This window comes from Setaria viridis, chromosome 2 (genome assembly GCF_005286985.2).
Source record: "Setaria viridis chromosome 2, Setaria_viridis_v4.0, whole genome shotgun sequence".
NCBI lineage: Eukaryota > Viridiplantae > Streptophyta > Magnoliopsida > Poales > Poaceae > Setaria > Setaria viridis.
Genome location: NC_048264.2, coordinates 42,206,626 through 42,232,126, shown reverse-complemented (window position 1 = coordinate 42,232,126; position 25,501 = coordinate 42,206,626). Strand labels below are relative to the sequence as shown.

Sequence of the window (25,501 nt, the reverse complement as noted above, 5' to 3'; positions counted from 1 at the left end):
ACACAGTGCAGGTGCGTCTCCGGCGGAGTAGACGGAAGCTCGATGACCGAAGCCTGTAGCTCCCACTCCACGAGCCGCCTCACCCGCGCGGCGGCCGCCGCAGGCCACCGCCCCCGTGCGGCCATCGCCGACACCGCCACAGGCCATCACCCGCGCGCGGCTGCGGACCGTCGCCGTCACCGCAGGCCACCTCGCCCCCGTGCTGCCGCTGCCGCAGCCGCAGGCCACACGACCGCGCGCAGCCTCCGCCGACATCGCCGCGGGCAACTTGCCCTCGCCCAACTCAGCCCAGATCTGGGCTAGAGCAGCTCGAATCAGAGGACTCCGGCGCCGCCACGCCCTCCTAGCTGCCGCACGGGCATATGGCAGGCCAGCTCCGGCGACATCGAGATGGGAGGGGGAGGGAGAAGGGGTGGCGGCGCTAGGGTTTCCGGTGGGGAACGATGGCTCGGGAGAGAGGGAAGATGCGCGGGAGGAGGCCTCGCCGCCGCCGTCCTTGCACCCGTGCGGCCTTCCGGCGGTGCGCTCCGACAGCGACGAGGTGGAGGAACGGGGGGCGGAGGAGCTGGGGGGCGTGCGGCGGTGGTCCGCCCGGGTCGCCCCCTGGGACGACGCGAGCGGCTCGAAAGGGAGGGGCCGATTTGAACATGTTTTGGAACATAACTTGTGCATGCTTTCCTTGATTAGTATATTTGTATATATGCAGAGATTGATGTAGATACACTGGATCAGCATGTTGTCAATTTGCTGCAACCAGAAATACATTGATGATCATAGCAAATCCCGATTTGGAATTTGCTGAAACAGTGCCACGTGACGGTTGTTGAACGAAATCGCAATGGAGCAAAACGTTGTCTTGCTTTTGACAGAAGCTGCTCACCTTTCTGGTGGGAAGGCGGCTGTACTCTTGACCAACTTTTTGTTCAACGAAGAACAGGCCATGTCATACACCACCATACTCATACGGCTGCATAAAAGGTGGAATCATCTCTGAGATTGTCCTACCAACACAAGGGATTGTATTTTTTCGGTGGTATATTTAGGTTTACGCCAATGGCGCACAAGAGATTTTCTCAATTTGCTCCCTCCATCTTAAAACAATATTCGTTTTGATTTTTCTAGATATATTCGTTTTGATTTTTTTGCTAGATATTGTATATATCTATGTGTTTTTGGGTAAAGGTATTATGTAGCCAATGATAATTTTGTTTAGAAACTAACAGAAACTGTTTCGGGGAAAAAACTAACAGAAGTCAATCGTTAAATAGTCCGTCAAGTTATTACCACAAAATAATCATAGTACGCTAATGAAATGCAACAAGGACAGCAATACGAAGTACGAACTGCTTCTCGTATACCCTTGGGTATTTTGGTATAACACAGTTCTGCATAGCAAGAATCGTGTCCAAATTTGGAAGCTCTTATAACAGAATCAACAGGAATACAAAATTATTTTATAATGGGACCATTTCACAGCCAGTATTATTCAACAGTGGATCAATCAAACACAGGAAATGGGAAAAACAGAAGTACACATGTATTCAACAGAGGAACAACAAATTGGATTATGAATGTTTTCATGAAATCATTCATTGATAAATGCGGGGGGAAAGAACTATAATCTCTTTTGTTACAGAGATCAACACAATTACTATTGACTCATGGTGGACCATATGAATCTTACCTCATCTGAACTAATGAAAAGAATACTAGTTAGGACCTCCAAAGTAACGAGGTTGTTTACCAATTCTGGGCAGCTGCTTTCAGCTACCAATCTCTGACCGAATGCTTTGCTGAAGACCACCATCTCTGACTTTGGGAACAAAAATTTCAAGAATACAAAAGAATATTATTATTTACTAGGACAAATAACTATTCTTCGGTAACTAATCCAGCAAAATGAAGGTTTCATCCACCTTGGCAGTAAAGGCCTCCCTTAACAGTTACTTCGGCTCCAAGTGCATTTGCTGCTCAAGCCAAGAAGCAATCATCGTCTGATCCACTAAATCACCCTGACTGCTCAGGTCAGGCCTACTCATTGGTCGAGAGGCCATGCCTGCCATTTCGCCCCTCTTGCCATTCAGCTCAGCATTGTTCACCAGTGACTGCACCCATGACACATCTGGTTCCTCTCCTGCAGCTCCAGGTTGCGCAGGATGCCTCAAACGGACCAGCTCTTCGTTATCAACACCCCAGTCAACCTTACTCTTTGGGGTACCAATGTTACCCCATGAAGCATTAAGATTCCGTGGCGAACCAACAGATGGCAACTGATGCTTGTTCATGGAAGAGAAATGATCAAACATATCACGCTGTGGCTGTGTGACAGTAGCTCCAACACGGGCACTTAGGGGAGATGTTGGCTCCATGGTCCGAGGGGACCGAGGAGACATGCCACCAAATGGAGAATGGATAATTGATGGATCGAGACCCCTTGGAGAGAACATCCTGTTGGTATTAACAGGTGACAGGAGACCCTTTTGTTGATGATGAAACTTGTTTAGAAGGGCCGATTTGTGTGCTGGTGAGTAAACTGAGTGAGCTTGGTCATTGGTGAACCTTGGTGACATTGCCACGTCTGAAGCATACATCTCCTCGAGGTTAGATGGAGCCATTGCTGTCGGATGAATGCTCAGACCAGTAGAAAGACGGGGCTGGGATCGGCTGCTCTGTGGGAGGCTGAGCGCTCCAAGGTATTGTGATTCCCATTCAAGGAGCGCGCCAAGGTCATCAGCCTGTGCATCCCTTGCATTGAAAGAAGAACGCAGCCTGCTACCTTGGAGCCAATGAGCAGCAGCTCCTCCACCATTGTTAGCAGCAGATGGCGACAGAGGGGGTGGCACAAAGTGCCTGGTAGGAGATCCAGGTAGCAGCCCAAGAGCAGCAGCAGCAGTCATGTCAATAGATGAAGAGGCACGGGGAGACAGCAAACCTGCGCCACTATTGTGAGGCACATGGCGGAGCTCATCCTCATCATGGGCGAAGAAGCAGATGCGGCGGGCACAAGCTGCGCCCTCCTTGCAGAGCCTTGTGCGGTACTGCGACGGGTGGAGCCAGCTCTCGAACACACCATGGGAGAACTCGCAGCTATCACCGCTGGGGCAGCCACCAGGGCGGCGGAAGTTGGGGCAGGGCACAGCAGTGTACGGGTGCTTGCGGGGGTCCCGGCGGCGGGCGTTCTCGCCGGGGTGCACGAATGGACATTCGGTCCAGTCGTGCGAGTAGGCCCTGGAGCAGGGCCGCACCTTGAAGGCGAACATGCGGAACTCGTCGGAGGCATACACGCTGCTCTTGATGTCCGGCAGCGTCGGATCCACCGGGTACTCCTTCTTGGCACGGTCCACGGTGATCGGGGACAACGAAGACGACCGTGAGGATGGCGACCTGTTGCCCTCATCCGGCGAGGACGAGAGCGGCGGGGATGAGGAACCCGATGGTACCGAGGTCGTGACAGCCAGCCCTCGGCGGCGGCCAAGAAGCATCTCCAGATCGCCCAGGGCATCCGGCGAAGCAGGAGGAGCCAGGATGACGTCGGCAGGGAAGCGGCCGGCGGAGTCGGGGGTGACCGGGTCGGCGCCGGCAGCGAGAAGCAGCTTGACGATGGCGACGGCGTTCCGCGAGCCGCCGGAGGCCGCGCAGTGCAGTGGGGTCGCGCCGTCGACGCCCGGGCGCCGGTTGACATCGACGCATCCCAGGCCGAGCAGCAGCGACACCACCTCGGCGCTGCCGTACGTCGCCGCCACCATCAGCGGCGTGCGCGGCTCGTACGCCTTGCTCCGGCCGTACCACAGCCCCACGCCGTCCGCCAGCTCCGCGGCGTCCCCATCGCCGCCGGCCCCCGCGAGCTTCTCCCGGAACGCCGCGGCGTCGTCCGCCGCCGCGAGCTCCAGCAGCTCCGCAAGCCTGTCCCGCCGGCCGGCGCCGGCGAGATGCGAGCGCGCGGCGTCGCCGGCGCACGCGAGATCAGCAAGGTCGCCCATCGCTCGCTCTGCCCGACAGGAGCTCAGCGCATCTGCATCCACGGAAAGACGGCGAGGACTCAGATAGATTCAGCAAGACGGGGGGCCCGGAGATATAAAACCACGAAACGAGATCAAGAAATCATCAAATAAGGAAGGCAAGAAAATGGAAAGGGGGGCGAAACCAACTCCAAGAAATCGGAGCCACCCTCTCCTTGGAAAGAAATCAGGTTATCCAATCCGGATAGAACCGGGAGCAATCCCGCCGATTCGAAGCCCGGATCGACGCGAGAAATGAAAGCAATTAATGAGCAGTATTTACCTGCCCGCGACGATCCAGTCCTAATCCAATCCAATCCAGCGGGATCCCAGGGGGCCCCTCCCTTCGGGCTCCCTTCCTCCCGAAGGTCGCCGCCGGCGGCCTCCCCCTCGCCCGAGAGAAGAAGAGAAGCCGAAACTGCTTTGGGGAACGGCAGTGAGAGAGGGAGGAGAGAGGAGAGGACAGAGGAGAGAGAGAGAGGCAGGCGACGGAGCAAGGAGGACTCGCAGTTTACTGGCGGTGGTGAGGTGGGGTTAACTTGTCTTATTCCTCGGGCACCACGTCCTGCTTCGTCCAATCCGCTGTCCGAAAGCACTCACCGACAAGTGGGCCACTATGTCCCATGGGGCCGCTTGTCACGCGGGTGGTTTGGTGTTGTATGGGTGCGGAATGGTTGGGGATTTATGTAGGAGAATTTACTGCCGGTGGGCCCCGCTTGGGATTCAAACAGCCGGGTGACGGTGCGCGGTGCTGACCGCTCGCGTCGCAGAGGGGTCGGGTGGTGGTGCAGCCGGTGGGGGTGGTGGCTGCCGCCGCGCGCCCGCCACGTGCCGCGGTGGAGCCCCATCCGGCCGTGGCTGGCGGCGCGGACGGCCAGGGATCGCCCGGGCAGGTGGTGGACGGGAGATTCGGCGCCGAAAGCCTCGGTTGCATCTCCGTCGCGGTACGGCGAGGTCGGCGCGCGGAAAGGTCGTCGGTGGCTTCGCCTGGACCGGGTGCATGGTCCGGCCTCACACGCTGGCGAATGTGACAAACGTGGGCGTGGACTCGGGGCGCGGTGGGCGCGGTCCAGGAACGCGCGTCCCAGCGGGCGGACGCGTCGGGCGCTCGAGTGGCCCGCAGAGGTGGATTGGATGCGGGGTTGGTGAGGTCCGCGCGGGGGGAAAGGGAGGAGTGGGGTGGGCCCCGCGGCGGAGCCAGGACAGCGGTCAAATCTCGGGGATGGGCTGGAGGTGGCGCCCACCTGTCGGTGATTGTCGGGGCGGGACTCGGGTGGGACGGGAGGAATGGAAACCGTCGCGGCAATAGCGGAACGGTTTAAGGTTTACGGTCAAACATAGAGGGGTCGTGGATTCAAAATTCGACGAGAGCGAGAAAATGTTGCACACACAGGAGCAATCCAAACCATGGATATAAATTTTGTTGAGAGAATGTGTTGGAGACACACTCTATACACTTCTTCCTATGTACCTCTCATACACATGATACATAATTACCATCACATCAATTTCAAATCATTAATGACAAACAATTTTGCTTAATGACTTAGCGTGGATGGCAATTTGAGTAACAGTTCCATAAGATTTGAAAGTTTCTTTCAACCTGGCATCATACGTAAAAATACTAGTTGCATGGGACGTGATCAGCTGCCATATATATCAGTTTATTAAAAGCCCCTCCCCTGCCCTCCTTCCCGCATTCCACGGGAAAAAAAATGGGACACGTGTCGCTCAGCCGCGTCTTTGGCTGTTTTTCAAAAAAGTCCTCAAAGTTTCAAAAAATCGCACCTCAGTTCAGATCATCCAGCCCGTACAGCATACACGTTCGTACATTTAACAAATAGACCCTCGTTTTAAAATTTATTTCCACGTGAAGAAGGGAGAATTCGAGAATGTTGTCGTTTTTGCGAAAACCCACCGAGAGGCGTTTTTACGGAAACCCCCCGCAACCCGAACCCTAACTCTAACCCCCTCTCTCTCCCTTCTCCTCCCCGTCGCCCTCTCTCTCCCTCTCTCCTCCCCGCCGCCGCCGCTCCCTGCTCTCCGCCGCCGTTCTGCCCGCTCCCGCGGGATCCAGATCTGGCGCAGGGGGCAGCGGCGCCCCCTTCCTCCGCCCGGCTCTGCCCCGGAGCTCCTCCGCGCCGACCCTCCTCCGCCCGACCACACCCCGGAGCTCCTCAGCCAGGCCCCAGGCGTCGCCGCCCAGGATCTCCGGGCCGAGGCTTCGCCGCTCTCCGGCGCCGCCCCGAGCTGTGACGTCGCGCCCGAGCCTGCCCGAGCCCTCCGCGTGCGCCTCCAGGGCCGGTATCGGAGATGGCAGACAGGGCGTCGGCGTCGGGCGGCCTCGCCCGGCCTGGGCCGAGGAGGTCGGGATCGGCATGAGTTCGTCAAGGCCTGCTCCGCCCACCTCAAGCGCTCCGGCAAGGTAACGCCGCCCGACTCGCCTGCCTTCTCCTTCCGATTCGACGCTGTAGTTCGTAGAATGGTCGCGTCCCACGGTTCCCAAGCCCCTCGCAGCCTTTCGCGCCTCCATATGTCGGCTTTGCGTCGCGCGGCCCAGCGTGTCCTAGCTGATCCACCGCCGGCACCTGCGCTGCAGCTTTGCCGCGGGTCGTGCCCGCCGCTGGCCCTAGATGCCACATCTTGTCCCAGGCTGCGCCCAACGCTGGACCTCGCAGCAGCAGCACGGCCGTGCGCGGCCTCAGCTCGCCCCTGGCAACACCTCTGGCGGACATCTTCCACCATGTTGTAAATAAGATTTCTCAGGATGGCTTTATTAGCTCCCTGACAACATGGTGGGTCTCCGCTTACTGGAGGTAATGGAAACTTTATTGGTCCCATGATCTTCCTGTTCTTTACGCGAGATCTACAAGATCAAAACAAACTCAGAAGCGCATACTGGAGATGTGTGTGAAATTGTAATAGGAGAGTGATCTTCAGATGGAAACTTGCCAGTTGCCTGACTATTTTTCTCATGTACAGATGTATTGCTGACGAATCTTTTTAGCGATAATGCCATCTATTCTTGGATCACTGATGGCATCTCCAAGAAAGTGGTTGCTATATATATGAATGCAGTTCTACTCAAAACAGAGAAGCTCTCCGAAGCTCTCTCATGGTATTAGCATAATTACTTGCAATTTTTCTGATAAGGATTAAGCTACGCTTTCCCTCCAGTAATTCCTTCACTTGATGATAGGATTCCTTGATTAGTATTGTCATCAGAAAAATGGTTTTTTCTCCTCCTGTTTTTGATCAGCATGTTGTTCTGGAGTTTGTGCTCCCTTGTGTGAAGGTGCTTCCTGCGCTCGAGCTACTACTGGATGGGTAGCGGCAGCTGCAGGCAGCAGCACTCAGATGCAGGCAGGAGGTCGCCAAACAGGCAAGGTAATGGACTTCCTTCCATTTTGTCTTTGGTCCATTCCGATGCTTCTCTTAATTTCCTCATGTTCTACTAGCTAGCCAGCTAGGAAATATAATTTATGACATTAGTATCTCTCACAGCTGGGTAGTCGTGCTTTTAGGGGGTGTTTGGATCCTGGAGCTAAAATTTAGTCCGTGTCACATTGAATATTCGGATGCTAATTAGGAGGACTAAACATGAGCTAATTACAAAACTAATTGCGGAACCCCTAGGCTAAATCGCGAGACGAATCTATTAAGCCTAATTAATCCATCATTAGCGAATGTTTACTGTAGCACCATATTGTCAAATCATAGACTAATTAGGCTTAATGGATTCGTCTCGCGATTTAGCCTAGGGGTTGTGAAATTGGTTTTATAATTAGCCTATATTTAATACTCCTAATTAGTGTTCAAACATTCGATGTGACAGGGGCTAAAATTTAGTTTGGGGATCCAAACACCCCCTTAGATTTATTGTGTCGAAACTTTTGGTTTTGTTCCAAAGTTATGATTGAATTTTGCTTGCCGTATGAAGAACTATTTAGCTTTTATGGCTTCTTATATGAATTATTTCGTGATCGTGTTGTGACTATCTTAGAGCACTTTGACCTTTTGTTCTCACTTATTTCTTTTAGCTTGACTTTTGTCCATAACATTAGTCCACTTTGCAGATGGAAATGAGTGTTATCAAGGACATGGTGATTGGCAAACTGGCACCTCTTGTCAGTACTTCCCGGCTGAGCTATTGCAGTATTCTGAACTTAATGAACCGTGTTGAAGGCCAATTTACTTCAGAGCATGTGACTAGGAATTCATTCCATCAGTTTCAGTATGAGAAGGTTTGTTTCAGGACCTTTTATAGATGCTTTGTACTGTCATATAATAGGTAATGTTGGAGGGTGAAGCTACCTTGCTTGATTACTCTGGAGAGGTATGCTATTTCCCCTGCATTATTCATTATTGTTCTCCTGTGGCTTCATTATTGTTGTCATTGTTGATTGACTTGCACATTTCCCTGGACAGACTGATCTTGCTAAATATCACAAATTGGGGCTTGATATATCTGAACTTGAGAAGAAAATAATGTCTGGGATGATTAGACCAGAGGGGGCTTTATTATATTTGGTTCCTGGAAGTAAGAGTCATTGATGTGTGCATTGGTCGACTCATGCTTGGCGTTAGGCAGTAAAGATATCTGTTGCCCATGTTGATCGACTAGATGTATTTTGTGAACTTCGTGGCTGCAAACTGTGTACTACTTTCCATATATATTAGCATCGTAGCCATACTTTCGTACATCATGTGTTCATTTGGGTCGGTATTCAGCTACCAGCTGTAATGTTTGCTGGTTGCCTGGTTGTGAGCTTGTGTCATGCATTCGGTGCTACTGATCCATCATCTGTAATCTTAGATGGAATGAGCTTGTCATCTTTCATTGCCTTCTGTTTACTTATATTTGATTGTTGACCGAATGTTCCAGTAGCCACCGAATGTTCCAGTAGCCATTAAGACACAAGGAAAGAGGAGTCCTCGTTCTTTATATGCCCCTTCTTTATATATATGGCCCCTAGATGTGATTGTTTCTATCATCTTCTTCATCCTCCTCGAGTTTCATCACGAATAGAGTTCCAATGACTTGGATGCTCCGTCAACGGTTGCGTCTCCTTGTCGCTCTTGTCATTGCTGTGACTTTTTGCTTTCTTACCACCATCCCCAACCGCGAGCAGATCCACGAGGCCTCCTTCAATATGGTTTTCGAACTTCCCCTACTTTTGATTTGTTGCCGATTTGAGTTTTTCTCCTTTTCTAATACTACGTTGCAAACAATATATAACATCATAGTGGGTGTTAACTACTCAGGGAGTAATTTCATTCAAGGTAAAGAATTTTGCAAATCATTGGCTCAAGACTCTGAGGTGCCTTTCATGTTGTCGATATTCGGCAAGAGCAATTCGTCGGAAGCATCTATCACGGCTATCATCATCGGCCCCACAACCTGATATTGAAGGGATGATTCAAGAGCGGTTGATCCAAGCACGGCGTGCAAGAGAGGCGCTTCAACCAAGACGATCTCAACGACAAAGACAAGAGTCGCTATTACAAGAGCCTAAGCTGAGAAGCGTTAGAGAAGCTCTTAGATGTCCTCGTTTGTTAACTTCTTTTATCTTCTATGCCACTAAAACCCCTCGTGAATGTTCACCTCCAATAGTGACCATTATGGTCGTGTTGTGTTGCATATGCAATCTTTTATTTATGTATGTTCCATGGTGATGGAGCATAGGTACTGAGGCATGTACTTCGATGTTTTTACTAAATAAAGAGAAGACATAAAAGCCCGCATTGAACTACTGAGGGGGTGTTTGATACCAGTGCTAAACTTTAGCAGTGTCACATCGGATATTTGATGCTAATTAGAAGGATTAAACATGAGCTAATTATAAAACTAATTGCAGAACCCTGTGCTAATTCGCGAGACGAATCTATTAAGTCTAATTAATCCGTCATTAGCAAATGTTTACTGTAGCACCGTATTGTCAAATTATGGATTAATTAGGCTTAATAGATTTGTCTCGCGAATTAGACTCCATCTGTGCAATTAGTTTTGTAATTAGCCTATGTTTAATACTCCTACTTAGTATCCAAACATTCGATGTGACAGGTGCTAAACTTTAGTCGCCTTAGATGTAACATCTTTTGCCCTTGAGCGTCTTTGATTTTACATGTGTTGGCTACACATGTCATTGCCTTTTTTAGCAAAATGTATATCTAATTTATTATGTCGGTGCCTAGCTAAAACTACGAGAAATATACACCGGGAATAAAAAGAGACCATCCAAAGAATTTGATACGAACACATTTGTCTCCTTTGAAAGAGTTGATACGGAACGTAGTGCAATGTGGTACACCTGACTACTTTTTCAAGGGGGCTACCAGGCAAGAAGCCGGCCTGAACAATTATACTGACATATGAGGTTGTGTAGACATGATTTGTGAGAGTAGAGTACAAGGGAAAGATCGACTAGTTTAAGGGAGTATTTGGATATTAGATGCTAAATTTTAACAGTGTCACATCGGATGTTCGGATGTTAATTAGGAGGACTAAACATAAGCTAATTATAAAACTAATTGCAGAACCCTATGCTAATTCGCGAGATGAATCTATTAAGCCTAATTAATCTGTCATTAGCAAATAGTTATTGTAGCACCACATTATCAAATCATGGACTAATTAGGCTTAATAGATTCGTCTCACGAATTAGACTCCATCTGTGCAATTAGTTTTGTAATTAGCCTATATTTAATACTCCTAATTAGCATCCAAGCATCCGATGTGACAGGTGCTAAACTTTAGTAGGTTGTATCCAAACACCCCCTAAGCTATTACGAAGAACTAAGCTCCACGGCAGTAGGCGCCTGCCGATTCAGCTGCCGATTCAGGTTGATGCAGGCGATGCTTCCAAAGTGAAGCGCACCGAGGCATAGTCACCGTTCAAGATGAGGGCATTGTGCATCTTCCAGATGTTCCAAAGAAGGGCAGTGATGATGGCAGACCGGACGTGGTTGTCGACGATGTGCACGAGCTGAGGCAAGGTCCGGAGATCAGTGAAGGAGGCAAGGTAGGGAACACTGGGCTAGCCGATGGTTCACCAGAGGAGACGAACGCACGGGCACCGCAGGAGGAGGTGATCTTGATCTTCATGGTCCCCGCTATAGGCACATGATGGGCAGTCAATGAGGTGGCGGTGATGGATTAAGGCAGCCGAGGGGAGTCGGTGACGATGAATCAGCTAGAGGAAGTGCTTGCACCTGGGAACAACAACATTAGTCCAGATGTAGTCGGTGAACGGGTTGAGCGGGGTGGATTCCATGTGCCATCCGTAGAGCGCCGAGGAGGAGAAAGGCTGTAGGCGAAGGCCAATCCCCCTGCGATCAGGCACGCTTGGCGTGGGCAGCGCATGGTCGAGCGCAGGGAGGAAGACCCAAAGCTCCGCCGAGGCTGCAGTGCTGAGGCGAGGGTGGAGGTGCAGGTCACAATGGGAGTCAGCCTGCGCCGTCTGGACGGAGATGCTGGCCCACTGGCAAAAGGAGAATAGCATGGGGAAGGTCGCTGTCAGCAGCTGCCCACCAATCCAGTGATCCTGCCAGAAGCTGACCGTCCTTCCATCACCCAAATGGACGGCGGTGGCCGGGGGGGGGGAATTCAGGTAGGAGCTAGAGGAGCATGGACCATATCTGGGTGTCCAGCCAGTGTGAATCGCCAAGGTCCCGCCCAACGACCTGGTCGTGGAATCTGAGAAACCATTGTTGCTAGTTGGTAGTGGGCACCTGACGGTGGTCCCATCAAGCACCGAGAGCGAGGATCCGGAGGGACCTCTTTTTGAGATTCGGCCTGGGGTTTAGTTCGTGTGTAGGGATTTGAGAGGCGTTTAGGGAAGTTAGTATATGATTTTGCTAAGAGAGTTTTTAGACAGGTTCAGGCCGCTCGGAAGCGTAATACCTTACATCCTGTGTGTTGTGTTGCTAGAGCTGTCTGTCTTGTTTGTAGAAGAGCCGGGCTTTTATAGGCCAAGCCTAAGGGGGGACCAGTTGGGGTGAGTCTTGCATCCCAATCCATCCCTTTACATTGTGCGTGTGAACGCGGCGGCCCAATGGCTGCCCACCTTGCTACAGTTCTTCCAACGCGCCATCCACTTGCCCTGACGCCTTCTTGCCTTGGTACGCATGATGCCGGAGCACCCCGTCTAAGTCCTCTGTATGGCAGTCACCACATTTTACCATCTTACTTTGATAACTCTTGCTCCTCTTAGTCCGGGCCCATCGTCCCGGGATCGAGGGCGATGAACCTGGCTCCCGAGATCCCTCACGGGAGGCCTTCACCTCTTCCTGGGTATGCGAGGTGGCCCCACCTCCTGGCAGAGTCCCCGGGAGACTTTCGTAGCCTCCTGGGTCCGCATAGTGGGCCCACCCTTCTGGCAGAGGGTAGCCGAGAGCCAGGCGTGCGCTCTTGACATAAGGGTGGCGCCTGCCGCCTGTTGGACAGGACGGGTAATGCCGTCAATCCTTGAGGCATCCAGGCGCATCCCATCAACTATAATGATGGTGTTTTTATGGGGATGGGGCACTTGCTGACGGCCTACCTCGACTGCCACGCCTTTGTTTCGCCAGGGTGCGCCATTGCTTGCTTAGCTTGGAAGCAAACTTTCCCGGGAGGCCTCCTCGGCTGCATCCCGCTCCCTTTGCGTGGGCTTTCAGTGGGTCCCATAATGTGGAGTTGGTTTTTCCCGGGTCCTTCGTAGGCTTCAGATTAGTAGGGCTCATCTTCTTAATTGGGCTCTACGCGGTGGAAACCTCTTTTTGCAGGCGGGCCCCACTTGTTAGTGCCTTTTTGGGGGACCCCCATTCCCTTGGCGCTGACAGCAGCCCCCGGCCCTAGGCTGGACCGCCTCAGGTCAAGCGTGAGGCTGAGAAGAAGGAAAAGGGGCCACCTCTTGTCGCTTCGTCTTCTCCTCGTGCGCAAAACGCCTTGGTTTCAGTTGGGATTCCCCTAGATTTTGGGTCCCCTTCCGCGCTCATTCTTCGACGGTCGTTTCTCAAAATCGAAGCGCCATGCCTGTCGCCTTATAAGGCCGCATGAGCTTTAGTGCTTCCTTCTCCGCTTGTCATCTTCCTCGACTCCTCGCCTTCTCTGCCGCAATCCTTTCGCCTGCTCCTCTGTCACCGCCATGGCAAGGAGTGACCGCTCCAGCCGCTGCGCGCTTTCACCACAGCAGCGCGATCCTCGGGTCGCCCACCTCAAGCGTTCCACGCCTAGTCCACGGATGTCCTGGGGAATTTTCCCCAGAGGGGTGGTTTTCCCTTTCATCACCCCGTAGAAAGGGTGCGAAAGGATGAGCTGCCCAGCACCCACCTGCATCAGGTGGAAGACCTGAGACAAAAGGAGGTTGAGCCCAGCGCCACTATCGATAAGGACCCTTGCCAGCCCTTTGTTGCAGATCGTAGGGGTGACCACCACGGGCAACTGACCTACTCCTGTCGTGTTGTTAGGATGATTGTTGCGGTCGAAAGTCAAGGGTGTGCCTGATCACTTCTAAAGTTAGGCGTCCTCCGGGCAAGGTGTGGCAGAACACACTTCCCACTAGAGGAACTTGTCCTTCCTCCATGATGGCGGAGCATTTGCCCTACCGAAGATGGTGGCGATAGCCTGTTGGGGCTCATGAAATCCCAGACCACCTCCTCCGGCTTCACCGTCATTGTCTCTCCAGCGACAGTGTTCCCGCTCCTTCTGGTGGTTCTTGGCCAAACCTTTGACCAACCGGCATTCGATTAGGTTGTGTCGGTTGGTCTTGGGGATCTCACACCATTTGCCGCCCGCTGGATGTGCCAACATTGGTAGTTTCTTGCCACCAGCCAGACTGGGTAGTGGAGGTCGGTTCCGACCCTCCGGACCCATCACGGCGATAGCCTTCCTCTTGTTTGTTTTGTCCCCCTGACCCTAGCCGGGTCGGGGGCGCCCTCTTTTGTTGCTTGGCGGTCACCTCCCATGGAGGGGGCAGGGCCTGTGCTTCAGCCTCATGGGCGTATTTGTCAGCCAGGGTGAACAGTTCGGCCACAGTTTCGATACTATGGGTCCTAAGCTTCTCCCTTAGCTGCTGGTCAGTGAGACCTTGCTTGAAAGTGACTATTACTGAAGTTGGGGTGATGCGAGAGATGGTATTGCGGACTTGACTGAAACATGGATGTACTGCCACAACATTTTCTTGTCTTGCTGACAAACGACATGGAAATCGCTCTCCATGCCAGGGCGGGTGAATGAGCCCGCAAAGTTGGCGATGAACCGTTCACTCAGGTTAGCCCACGAATGAACAGATCTAGCGGGGAGGTTCATGAGCCACGACCTTGCTGACCCGCAAAGGGCTACATGGAAGTAGGTTGCCATGACTTTTGGCCCCCCACCAGCAGCCTGAATGGCCGTTGTGTAGATTTGGAGGAACTCCTCCAGATCGATGGTACCGTCATACTTCTCCGGGATCTTAGGCCAAAACTTGGTCGGCCAATCGACCAGACGGAGGTCGGCCGTGAAGGCGTGGCACCCGACCCCATAAGGACCGGCATCGTCATCTCCATCCGTACAGGCTCTCCTTTCCCAACGAGAATCCCCCCTAGGGGCGGATCCTGACGAGGCTCGGTCTTCCATCGGGGGCGGCTTGCGATGCCGCTCCCGGCTCCGCTCTAGTGTGACTCACGCATCTTCCTTCAAGTGATTTCGCTCAAGGAGGGTGCGTGGCTCCTACTGCACGGAGTGGGAGGGGGGCATGATGGTCCTCCGGGACCGGCTAGGGGACGGACGATGCGCCGAACCGGAGCCACGTTTGTCCTGGCCGGTTTGGCCGCGCGAGCTTTCACCCCGCCCGTAAGGAGCCTAGGCCTTGCCTACTAGCTTGGCCAGATCTTCTAAACATCACCCCTCTGGGATCAAGACCCCAGCCTCCACCGGTGGGTGCCGGAGGAGGGCCTGGGCGGCTACCAGGGCATCTCCCAGCAGTAGATTGTTGAAATCGAGGCGGCAGCGGGCGCGAGAGCCGTGTCGGCGGGCTGCTACCTCGGCGTGCCTATTCGCCTCCTCCCAGAAGCGAGCCCCTAACCCACGGCGGAGACCGTCTTGCTGGAGACCGAGTGAGGAACGTTGATGCGCGGCGCGGCGTTCGGCCACCGCGGAGTAGGGACAGGCGTTGCCGCCTGCGATGCTGCCGCCTGTCGGTGGGGCGTTTCCTGCCCCCACTGGCTTCACCATCTGACTCACTGTGGTAAGCGCGGTGATGATCGAAACGGCTCCCATTGCCTCTGCAAGGATGGGAAGCTTCAAATCTCAACACAGCACTATCCCCTACCTGGCGTGCTAGTTGACGGTGGTCAAGCACCGAAAGCAGGAATCTGGAGAGACCCCTTTTTTGAGATCTGGCCTGGGGGTTAGTTCGTGCATAGGGATTCGAGAGGCGTTTAGGGGTGTTAGTATATGATTTTGCTAAGAGAGTTTTTAGACAAATTCAGACCACTCGGAAGCGTAATACCTTATGTCCTGTGTGTTGTGTTGCTAGAGTTGTCTGTCTTGTATGTACAAGAGCCGGCCTTTTATAGGCTAGGCCTAAGGGGGGACCGGTTGGGATGAGTCTTGCATCCCAATCCATCCCTTTACATTGTGCGTGTGAACACGACAGCCTAATGGCCGCCTACCTTCCTATAGTTCTTCTAACGTGCCATCCACTTGCCCTAACACCTTCTTGTCTTGGTATGCACGGCGCCGGAGCACCCTGTCCAAGTCCTCTGTATGGCAGTCACCACATTTTACCATCTTACTTTGGTAACTCTTGCTCCTATCAGTCCGAGCCCACCATCTCGGGACAGGGGGCGATGAACCTGACTCTCGGGATCCCTCCCGGGAGGCCTTCACCTCTTCCCGGGTCTGCGAGGTAGCCCCGCCTCCTGGCAGAGTCCTTAGGAGACTTTCGCAGCCTCCCGGGTCCACGTAGTGGGCCCACCTTTCAGGCAGAGGGCAGTCGGGAGCTAGGTGGGCGCTCTTGACATGAGGGCGGCGCCCGCCGCCTGTTGGGCAGGATGGGTGAGGCTGTCTGTCCCCGAGGCATCCAGGCGCGTCCCATCAACTGTAATGATGGTGTTTTTATAGGGACAGGACGCGTGCTGATGGTCTACCTCGACTGCCGCGCCTTTCTTTTCGTCAGGGTGCGCCATCGCTAGCTTAGCTTGGAAGCAAACTTTCCTAGGAGGCTTCCTCGGCTGCGTCCCGCTCCCTTTGCATGGGCCTTCAATGGGTCCCATAATATGGAGGCGGTATTTCTCGAACTCTTCCCAAGCTTTGGATTCGCAGGGCACATCTCCTAAATTGGGCTCTACGCGGTGGAAACCTCTTTTTGCAGGCAGGCCCCACTTGTAAGTGCCTTTTCGAGGATCCTTGTTCCCATGCCAGAAGTTGACTGTCCTTCCATCACCCAAATGGACGGTGGTGGCCCGGCGAAAAATCAGGCAGGAGCTGGAGGAGCATGGACCATATCGGGGTGTCCAGCTAGTGTGAATCGCCAAGGTCCCACCCAGTAGCCTAGCCGTAGAATCTGAGAAACCATCATTGCCAGTTGGTAGTGGGCACGTGTTGAAGCTTGTCCAGGAACTTGGAGAGAAGGCAACGGTTCTGAATGGCAAGATCTTTAACACCCAAACCACCTCGTTGTTTTTCCCAGCAAACTAGCTCCCACGCAACTTTGCATTGGCTGCCATGGCAAGAAGAGTCTCCAGTCCAGATGAAGGCACGTCGCGTCACGTCGATGGCTCGGATGGTGCCATCGAGGAGGAGCACAGAACCCATGGCGTAGATAGCCCGCGCTCCTTGGACAGCATTGGCGAGAGTGGTTTGCCCGCTCGGGGTGAGTAGTGGACCGCACCAGCCGGGAACATAGCTCTGGCCGCCCGGACGAGAGGCAAGGAGTTAGACAGGTGCATCTTGCTGATGGACAAGGGTAATCCAAGGTACGTCTGCGGGAAGGACACTGGGGCATAGCCAAAGTCGGCGGCTAGTAGAGCTACTTCTTCCTCGGGGACCCCAATAGGGACGAAGGTGCTCTTATCATAGTTGATATGTAGGCCGGTGGTAGCGGAGAAGGTGTTCAAGATGTTCCAAAGGAGTTGCAGTTGCACGAGGTCAAGATGACGAGCATGGCGCCATAGAAGGCACAAGGGTGACCCGCGGGTTACCACCTTGCGCCACCAGAGCATCGCGGATGGAGTCGCCGAGCGCGTAGTTCGGCTAGTCGATGACGACGTAGGCGAGGTGGGCGAAGCGCGCCATGCGGGTTGGCAGCACGAAGACGTCGATGGATGTCACAATGATGGACATGACCAATCCTATTTCACACTGACTTATTGGATATTTAGCAAAAGCACGATGAGTTAACGTCCGGGTACTACAACTAGGGAAGACTCGAGATATAGTAACTGTGAATTGTGTTACTAGCACATCCAACAAAGCCATTCGCAGTAACCAAATCCTCCCTAGTAGATACTAGCCTTGAATAATAACAAATAAATGTACATGTATATCAAAAGGACATTTTAAAAGACAAATCCATCATTTTTTTGAAATGAGAATAATCAGTCTTGGAGAGATATAGTAACTACAAATGAACTTTGAACGGTAATGCTACAGAACGGACGTCTGAAATCTTAAAAAAATCGACTGCTACGATATATGTTGCAATAGTTAAGTATTGATGTTGCAACTATTATTTCTGCATAATTCATAGTGAATGTTGCATGAAACATAGTGTTCATGTTGCGGCGGAAATTTTCTATCCCAGATCAAACGGCATAGTCATTTTTACACATTATTTTTCATATTGCAAATAGTGACTGTTGATGTTGCACTAGATAATTTTTAATGTTTCATCGGAGCGTCCGAAGAAAAATTTCAAATTTCACATCGGACATCCGAGTGCCAGCAGCGCCGAACTTCGAATTGTGTTACTAGCGCATCCAACAAAGTCATTCACGGTAACCAAATCCTCCCTAGTAGATACTAGCTTTGCCTTTGGACAACAAATAAGGGGGTGTTTAGATCCACGGGCTAAACTTTAGTCCCTGTCACATCAAATGTTTAGATACTAATTAACATAGACTATTTACAAAACCCATTGCACAGATGGAGGCTAAACGGCGAGATGAATCTATTAAGCCTAATTAGTCCATGATTTGACAATATGCTGCTACAGTAACCATTTGCTAATGATTTATTAATTAGGCTTAATCCATCTGTGTAATTAGTTTTATAATTAACTCATATTTAGTCCTTCTAATTAGCCTCCGAATATTCGACGTGACATGGACTAAACTTTAGCTTAGGATCCCAACACCCCCTAAATGTACATGTATGTCAAAAGGATGATTTAAAAGACAAATCCATCATTTTTTTGAAACAAAAATCATCATTTTTAGAGAGGATCAAATTCCATGTAGAAGCCATGCGCAATAAAAAGAGTTTTAAAACCATATAGCTCGCTCTTCTTTATCTTAAAAAATATATATAGCTCGGTTTTACAAAAAGTTTGCCCAGTGCGTAAACAAGCCGAGCCCGTGCTGCTTCTCTAGGCCCACACATCACTGGGCTTCCCACAGGCCCGGCCTAGCCCGCGAAACTCCTGGGGCCCACCTCCAACTCGGCTGCCTCGTTTTGCCTCAAAGCATCTCACACCATCGTCGACTCGTCGTCCTCTCCACTTCGCCAGCGCCCAGCGCCCGCGCGACGCCAGGCGCCATCGCCGCCACCGGTCCACTTCGCCAGCGGCTGCGTCTCCGGCGTCCCACCGCCGGAGAACGTCGGAAATCTCGAAGCAATCCGTCCTCTCTCTGTCCTTCTCCTTCGTCGTCCTCTCAGCTGGACCGCGTGGACTGGAGATCCGTCCGGACCTGCCGGCTGTTTCCATTTCCTGGTAAGGCTCATCACCTTGCTTCGATGGATTATTGCTTGAATCCTGTTGCGTGGGATCTCATCTTTGCTGTGAGCGATCAAATCCGCGCCTCTCGTTCGCCTTGCCCGTCGATTAGAACTTAGAAGCGGATTTGTTTGCTTCAATTGCTTGGCGACGCGCTGCTAGTCTAATACATCCATCCAATGATGGCTCGATTTCGCTGCTCTCCTTCAGCGTGCAAGAATGTAAGATCGATCTTAGTTGAGTTCATATGACTTCACACCGGCGGCGGCGCGGACGCAATTCATTTCACAACTCGTAAAAAAAAGTTGGGGGATCGACTGAATCGGCCCCTTGCTTGCGTGGATTGATGAGGTGATTAGTGGATCGAGCCTAACATGCAATTGCTGCCAGTGCGAATGCTGATGGTTTGGTTGGGGGAGGACTGCAAAATGCAGCAGCTGATGTCTTTCTATCCTTTCTTTCCCCAGAGGAAAAATGCAGCCATAATTAGCATAAAGTTTTTCCCCTTAACATAATAAGTTAGTATGTATATTTAGAGTAGGAAATGATGGAATGCAGGAAGACAAAAGCAATTGTTAGAAGGACTTCTGACGATGCACAAATCTAGAAGAACATCGGATGTCCTTGTTGCACTCGTTTACCATTTTTTTTGGTCCACGGTGCCAATAATCCCACACGGGGATGTTCGGTGCTGACGTTGACACCTTCTTTGTTGCGTCACATGTGATATTTTACTAAGTTTGTAGCACAATTTTTCTTGGTGCTTTAGGCTGTTGGGCAGAATACAGTTACTGACTCCTTTTGTCTTTCGAAAAAAAAGGAATTAAGTGACTTTTAATATCCCACCACGGCCATCATCGCGCCTCTCCAGGCCCAAAACTTTCCGGGCTTCTTTGCCAGCCCAGCCCGGCCCGCACGGCGCTCGGGGTCCACCTCCACCCGGCTCTGCCCCGTCTCGTTTGTCTCAAAGCATCTCTCACACCAATCGCATCGACCTCCTCGTCACTTCGCCAGCGCCCGCGCCACGCCAGGCGCCAGCGCCGCCGTCGTCCACTTCACCGGCGGCCGCGTCTCCGGCATCCTGCTGCCGAGCACGCCGGCCGCTTCGAAGTGCGATACTTGTGCTGCATCTTCGTCGTTGTCGTCCGCTGTGCTGGAGCGGCGTGGACTGGAGATCCGTCCGGACCCGCGACTGATTCCATTTGCTGGTAAAGTAACTCAGCTTGCTTAGATGGATTCTTACCTGAATTGTCTTCTCCGGGATCTCATCTCTGCACCCGAACGATCAAATCCACACCTTTCGTTCGTTCTCCCCGTCTCGGTTAGCATCTGATTTGCTTGCTTCGTGAGACGCTACTAGTCTAATCCATCCGTTGATGGTTCGAATAGGTTCTTCTTCATGACCACGCGGGATCGATCTCACGTGACCCCGTATTTCGGTCCCGAAGTGCAGGTGCAGTTCATTTTGCAACTCGAAATAAAATTGGGGTATCAACTGAATCCTATGTGACAAGTTAAGTCTGTCCATGGCGGGCGTGAGATCAATAAAGTGCAGTTTCTCGTAACTTTCGTGATGCTGATTGGTGGGTCAATCCTAACCTGCCATTGCTGTCACTGCTAATGCAAATTGTTTGGTGGGGAATGACCGCAAAATGCAGCCATTTTTGTTTTTAGTTAGAGTGGCAGAAGGTTTTCTCCTTCAGCTCAGTATACGATGTAGATTTAGAGTAGGAAATATCGGAATGCAGGAATAATTATGATTTTACATGGTGTCTAAACTTGCTGTGCTTAAATCTAATTTTGGTATACTGATGTAGAGAAGGAGGTTTTCCTTTATTTTTTCAAAAAAGGAGAAAGTTCTATGGGCCCACATGTCATGGGGTAATCAATGGCATATTCGGGAGCCTGATAGTTTCCAGCGGCATGTGATGGATTATTCCATAATTTTAAGCGCTGCAAGCTATTCTGCACTTGTTGTTGAGGCACAAGTTGTCCAGTCGAATTTATGTCCAGCTACAGCTAATTCTATACTACTCTCACAGATCCTCATAGTATGATTACCCCCTCGTATCTTCACACTTCATGTATTGTGACTTGTTCTAGGGTTAAATTTTCCAGTTCTGGTGATATGCACGTAGAGTTGACTTACCACTAACTGAACCTGTACTTTTTTCTACAGATGGACTCTCTTGAGATCAAGGAAGAAGATTATCAGGTAGATAAGTTTGCCTGCATATTTATGTTCTCTCAAGCCCACATATTTATGTTCTATCAATCATCTTTGCATTCAGCCATCATGGATCCTAATCTGTACCCCTATTGCTTTTGTGCAGATGGATCCCATTGAAATCAAGGATGATGAAGAGCATCCGATAGAGATGCTTGTTGACCAACCTCGTTTTCTAGAACCTTTATGTCCAGAGGAGGTCAATGAAGACACACGAATATACCCTCGTGTAGGGGGTGAGTACCAGGTGGAAGTTCCAGATCTACTAACTGAAGAGGAACAGGCGAAACTAAGGTCATCAACAGTTTATGACAGCAGAGCGTTTGGTTTTGAGTACCCTGTGGGTGTAGGATTAGCTATTCCAGTCACGTGGACCCAAAATACAAGCACTCGTGTAAAAGAAGAGCATGGGGGGTTGTCACGACGCAGTTCATGTCCTTCACAAGATGAAGCCCCCATCCAAAGCAGTGAAAATTTTCCGGTAAATTTACATCAGGACAGGATTTGTTCAGAGTGTCTTGGCTGTAAAGTTAAATATGCTGAGGAAGGTGAGAAATTAGCAGGATCTGATGGACAAGACATGCATTGCTCACAAAGAAGGGAAGTTTTAGGTTGTTCTTGTGTAAAGAGAAAATTCGATGATTGTTTACCATTGCCTGGGATGCCAAGATACTCCTGGAGTGATGAAGAGGCACAAAGTTTTCTTCTTGGTCTCTACATTTTCGGGAAAAATCTTGTTCAGGTGACAAAATTTATGGAAACCAAGACAATGGGAGAAGTTTTATCCTATTACTATGGAGAATTTTTCAGGTCTGATGCATACAGGCGATGGGCAGCATGTAGAAAAGCAAGAAGCAGGAGGTGTATTCTTGGGCTGCGTATATTTTCTGGTCCAAGGCAGCAGGAATTGTTGTCACGTTTGCTTGCTGGTGTAGCTAGGGAAGTTGAAGCTTCGTTGATGGAGGTGTGCTGACTTTTGTTTTCCTCCTCTTCCTCTTCCTTTTCTTCTACTTCTCTTTCCTTTTTCCTACTAAACATCAAACCATTCAAAAATGACGTGTACAATCAGTTCAACAACTATAGGCCTACATTTTCTATTATCTCTAATTTGTAATGACACTTAAGGCAGGGCAGCTCATCAGCATTGCTATTAGCTACAGTGTTTGTTCCATTATACAGCCATTAATGCCATTCTTTTCTGCTTTTGAAAAAGGCCTAGCATTTAGTATGCTTGTTCTTATTTATTATTTAAGTTTTCGTATTTTAAACTTTTGCTCTAAGAAGTTAATGAATTTTTGTCTAGCATCTTATTGCACTGATGTGATTCCACTCAGCTCTCTCAAGAGTTGACCTCTATATATGGTCTTCTGCAGGTCTTTAAAATATTCAATGAGGGAACATCTACTTTTGAGCAGTTTATTTTGACCTTAAGGTCCACAGTTGGTGCTCAAGTTCTTGTACAGGCAGTTGGAATTGGCAAGGGGAAGTATGACTTGACTGGATTTGCATTAGATCCTAGCAGAAATCATGGTATCTCAACCCGTCCGGAAATCCCAGTTGGCAAGGCTTGCTCAGCGCTTTCATCTGGAGATATCATAAAGTTTTTGACTGGTGATTTCAGACTAAGCAAGGCAAGATCCAATGATCTATTCTGGGAGGCTGTCTGGCCTCGCTTGCTTTCAAGGGGCTGGCACTCAGAACAACCCAAGGACTCTTCACAAGTTGGAAAGCATGCTTTAGTCTTTCTCATCCCAGGTGTAAAGAAATTTTCTAGAAAGAAGCTTGTCAAAGGAAATCATTATTTTGATTCTGTTAGTGATGTCTTGAGCAAAGTTGCATCTGAACCAAGGCTGCTTGAATTTGGAGTTCAGGGTGGTAATGATGACAGTGGGATTAAGCATGAAAATGGATGGATCCATGATTCTGAACATGACAGAAACACACTTCCTAACAAGAAACCTTCCTATAACCGTCCCACTGAGCCTGGGTGTTCCCCAGAACTAATGAAATTTACTGTGGTGGATACCAGCCTTGTTCAAGGGGAAGAACCTTCTAAGGTGAGGTCACTAAGAAATCTACCAACAGATTCCAGTCATGGTTACATGTCTTCACCAAGTTCTGAAGATTCTGGTAGTGACAGCGCAGAGGAACACTCAGATTCCGAGGACAGCTCCCAGCCTTATGAACATGTAAGTACTGATCGATGCACAACTGGCGCAAAGTATGCTAGTGAGGAGAGAAAAAGTAAGCCCCCGACAATTGTTAAGATGGATTCTAGTGTAATTCAGAAGGCTGCTTCCTCAGGCACATTAACATCGATCAATGGTCATATTTCAACTGATCAAGGTTTCAGCACAATGAGTAATGCATGCTCTTCAACAGCAAGTATTCTTCCTGTTGACGTTAAAAGAGTCCATGCTACTACTTCCACTGAAATAAGCTTTCAGTTCGATCAAAGGGCTAATGCTGAGTCCCAAGTTTTCTTAGCACCCTTTTCGAAGAGAAGAAGGTTAGTTTCCTCTAAGACTGAAAGAACTGGCCGCAGAAATACGACGACCAATGAAAATCATTACTGGAAGCAAGCTGACGAGCCGCTGCAACATGATGTGTCTGGAGCAAATGAAGCAAGCGGAGAGGCCAAGTCTTTTGTATGGGGTGCAATTCCGAACTCATCAACTAACATATCCTTTGATGTCAATAACAAGAAGCCATACTGCAGACGGCTTGACAATGTGCCCCCTAATGCTGAAACAATGGTTTACAGAGAATCTATTCAAAATAGGCATGTCATTGATCTCAATATACCACAAATGCCTTCTGATTATGAGTCAACTGTGAGCTACATTGCCTCTCCATCTGACAAAAATATGCAAACCATGGCTAGGCCTCCACGTTCTTCAGGAACTGAGGAGGTGGCTGACCAACTTCCAGACATGGATGCCTCTAGTGATGTGCTCTATGAGGAGCTTTCTTTCAACTCAAGAAGGCATAGTAGCCGAAGCCGCCCGCCAACAGCCCGAGCTCTGGAAGCTCTTGCCTGTGGCTTTCTTGGTACCAAACAGAAGGGCAGGGAGGCAAATTTCCCATCTTCGAGCAGGAGCAGCAGACCTGTTCGGCGACCACGACGATCGCCTGATGTTTCACTGCCATTTCCTTCTGATGGCAAAGGATGTATTTCTCATTTTCCTGATCCGCCCACGGATGTCAATGGATGGAACATGAGTAACCCTCCATTCCAAATGATCCACAGCAGCCCCTCTGATAAATCCACAGATAAAGTTACTCCTGACTTGTTTGGAGCAGACAAGTCTACTGACAAAGGAGTTCATGAATTATTTAGCATACCTTAGATCCCATGAAAATGAGGAAGGTCGACCCATATCCAGTAATACCTTTGGATTAGTCAACCTTTATGAATGGATTGGCTGCTGATTAAGAGAATGAAGTGATCGTGTGGTCAAAATGCAACCTGCAGTAAGTGATGGGTGCTGCTTGTTCAGACTTCGGTTTATGGTTGAGAAACGAATTGAGGAAGATTATACAGCTCAGTTTTCAATTTCATCTATAGTCTTGTGCATGTCTATTGCCTAAATATTCAATCCCGATACTTATCAAGAACATATGACACCCATGAACTACAAAGATGTGATAGACAATTGCCTTCACATCAGGCGCTCCAGCCTGCAGTGGCTTATCAAGTTTTATGTGACAGATCAAGACCACACGCTTCTTGTTCGGAAGCCTATGATGAAGCTTTTACCCTTTTTTCTTTGAGGTTTTCTGATAAAACTTTACCGGGAGTTATACTCTTGCTTTTTTTTTACATGTACTATGTGGGATAACGGAACAAGCATGTAGCGTGCCCATATAAGTACCATACCTGAACTAAACTTGAAACTCTCTCTGTTGACAAACCCATAAGGCCTATGTTCTAAGTATACTTGTGAAAATCTGTATGCCCATGATCTATTCTGAGGTTCAGAGTTTCTACCCTAAGTTTGGTGTATGCTACAAGATGCGTCTTTGATCTGGTGGGTTACTTTTCGGTTTTTTGCCATTTTTTTCGTTTTCCTCCTAAAGACTGTTTCTCCTTTGAAACCAGCAGACATGGGTTGCGTTTGTTTGGCCGTAAGGCTTTCTTGTGGCGATCATAGGTCTGCCTGCTTGTGACGGTGACCTATACTTGCTTTCCTAAATTTTACAAGAGTTTCATTCATCCACCATATTTCAATATGTATTGGTTTCAGAGACGCCTGCTCAACAATACTTGTTGGGGAAATTCATCCCATTGTCGGTCGGAAACTATGTTTAATTACGCAAGGACAAGATCAATTACAGCAAGAGTAGTACAATGTCCCAATGCAGCAACAGTTCAA

General features: G+C 50.2%; 3 protein-coding genes and 1 long non-coding RNA gene across 7 annotated transcripts; 2 read left to right on the top strand and 2 right to left on the bottom strand.

Moving 5' to 3' along the window:
• Positions 1–1,515: 1,515 nt before the first annotated feature.
• On the bottom strand, positions 1,516–4,574 carry LOC117843171 (zinc finger CCCH domain-containing protein 50). 2 transcript variants are annotated; one of them, XM_034723731.2, is made up of 3 exons: positions 4,282–4,574; positions 1,917–4,012; positions 1,516–1,813 (listed from the first exon to the last, which is right to left on the bottom strand). In XM_034723731.2, exon 2 carries the CDS (start codon positions 3,978–3,980, stop codon positions 1,944–1,946), a length of 2,037 nt encoding a protein of 678 aa, XP_034579622.1. In that variant the 5' UTR covers positions 3,981–4,012; positions 4,282–4,574; the 3' UTR covers positions 1,516–1,813; positions 1,917–1,943. The 2 variants fall into 2 exon arrangements, with proteins under 2 accessions (XP_034579622.1, XP_034579621.1); XM_034723730.2 differs by having other exon boundaries at positions 1,516–4,012; positions 4,282–4,569.
• A 1,408-nt stretch (positions 4,575–5,982) lies between these two features.
• On the top strand, positions 5,983–9,751 carry LOC117845072 (uncharacterized). Of its 2 annotated transcripts, XR_011897400.1 has the most exons (4): positions 5,986–6,423; positions 6,981–7,385; positions 8,075–8,334; positions 8,427–9,751. It is a non-coding gene; the product is annotated as an uncharacterized lncRNA (long non-coding RNA). The 2 variants fall into 2 exon arrangements; XR_004637999.2 differs by having other exon boundaries at positions 5,983–6,423; positions 8,075–9,751.
• A 3,290-nt stretch (positions 9,752–13,041) lies between these two features.
• On the bottom strand, positions 13,042–14,602 carry LOC140221954 (uncharacterized). Its single transcript, XM_072291916.1, has 3 exons — positions 14,175–14,602; positions 13,587–13,775; positions 13,042–13,433 (listed from the first exon to the last, which is right to left on the bottom strand). The coding sequence occupies exons 1-3, from the start codon at positions 14,596–14,598 to the stop codon at positions 13,042–13,044; spliced, it is 1,005 nt and encodes a 334-aa protein (XP_072148017.1). The 5' UTR covers positions 14,599–14,602.
• Positions 14,603–18,677: 4,075 nt separating this feature from the next.
• LOC117843202 (uncharacterized) lies at positions 18,678–25,121 on the top strand. 2 transcript variants are annotated; one of them, XM_034723762.2, is made up of 4 exons: positions 18,678–18,895; positions 21,078–21,113; positions 21,232–22,089; positions 22,499–25,121. In XM_034723762.2, the coding sequence occupies exons 2-4, from the start codon at positions 21,078–21,080 to the stop codon at positions 24,473–24,475; spliced, it is 2,871 nt and encodes a 956-aa protein (XP_034579653.1). In that variant the 5' UTR covers positions 18,678–18,895; the 3' UTR covers positions 24,476–25,121. The 2 variants fall into 2 exon arrangements, with proteins under 2 accessions (XP_034579653.1, XP_034579652.1); XM_034723761.2 differs by lacking the exon at positions 18,678–18,895 and adding an exon at positions 19,885–20,106.
• The last annotated feature ends 380 nt before the right edge of the window (positions 25,122–25,501 follow it).

Excerpts from the sequence above, each read along its gene's own strand:
- LOC117843171 (XM_034723731.2), bottom strand. The coding sequence starts at position 3,980 with ATGGGCGACCTTGCTGATCTCGCGTGCGCCGGCGACGCCGCGCGCTCG.
- LOC140221954 (XM_072291916.1), bottom strand. The coding sequence starts at position 14,598 with ATGGAAGACCGAGCCTCGTCAGGATCCGCCCCTAGGGGGGATTCTCGT. Across the intron at positions 13,776-14,174 it reads GAGCGATTTCCATGTCGTTT|CGGGCGGCAAATGGTGTGAG; the intron begins GTCAGCAAGACA and ends TGGCACATCCAG. Across the intron at positions 13,434-13,586 it reads GGCTATCGCCACCATCTTCG|GAGTAGGTCAGTTGCCCGTG; the intron begins GTAGGGCAAATG and ends ACAACACGACAG.
- LOC117843202 (XM_034723762.2), top strand. The coding sequence starts at position 21,078 with ATGGACTCTCTTGAGATCAAGGAAGAAGATTATCAG. Across the intron at positions 21,114-21,231 it reads TCAAGGAAGAAGATTATCAG|ATGGATCCCATTGAAATCAA; the intron begins GTAGATAAGTTT and ends GCTTTTGTGCAG. Across the intron at positions 22,090-22,498 it reads TTGAAGCTTCGTTGATGGAG|GTCTTTAAAATATTCAATGA; the intron begins GTGTGCTGACTT and ends GGTCTTCTGCAG.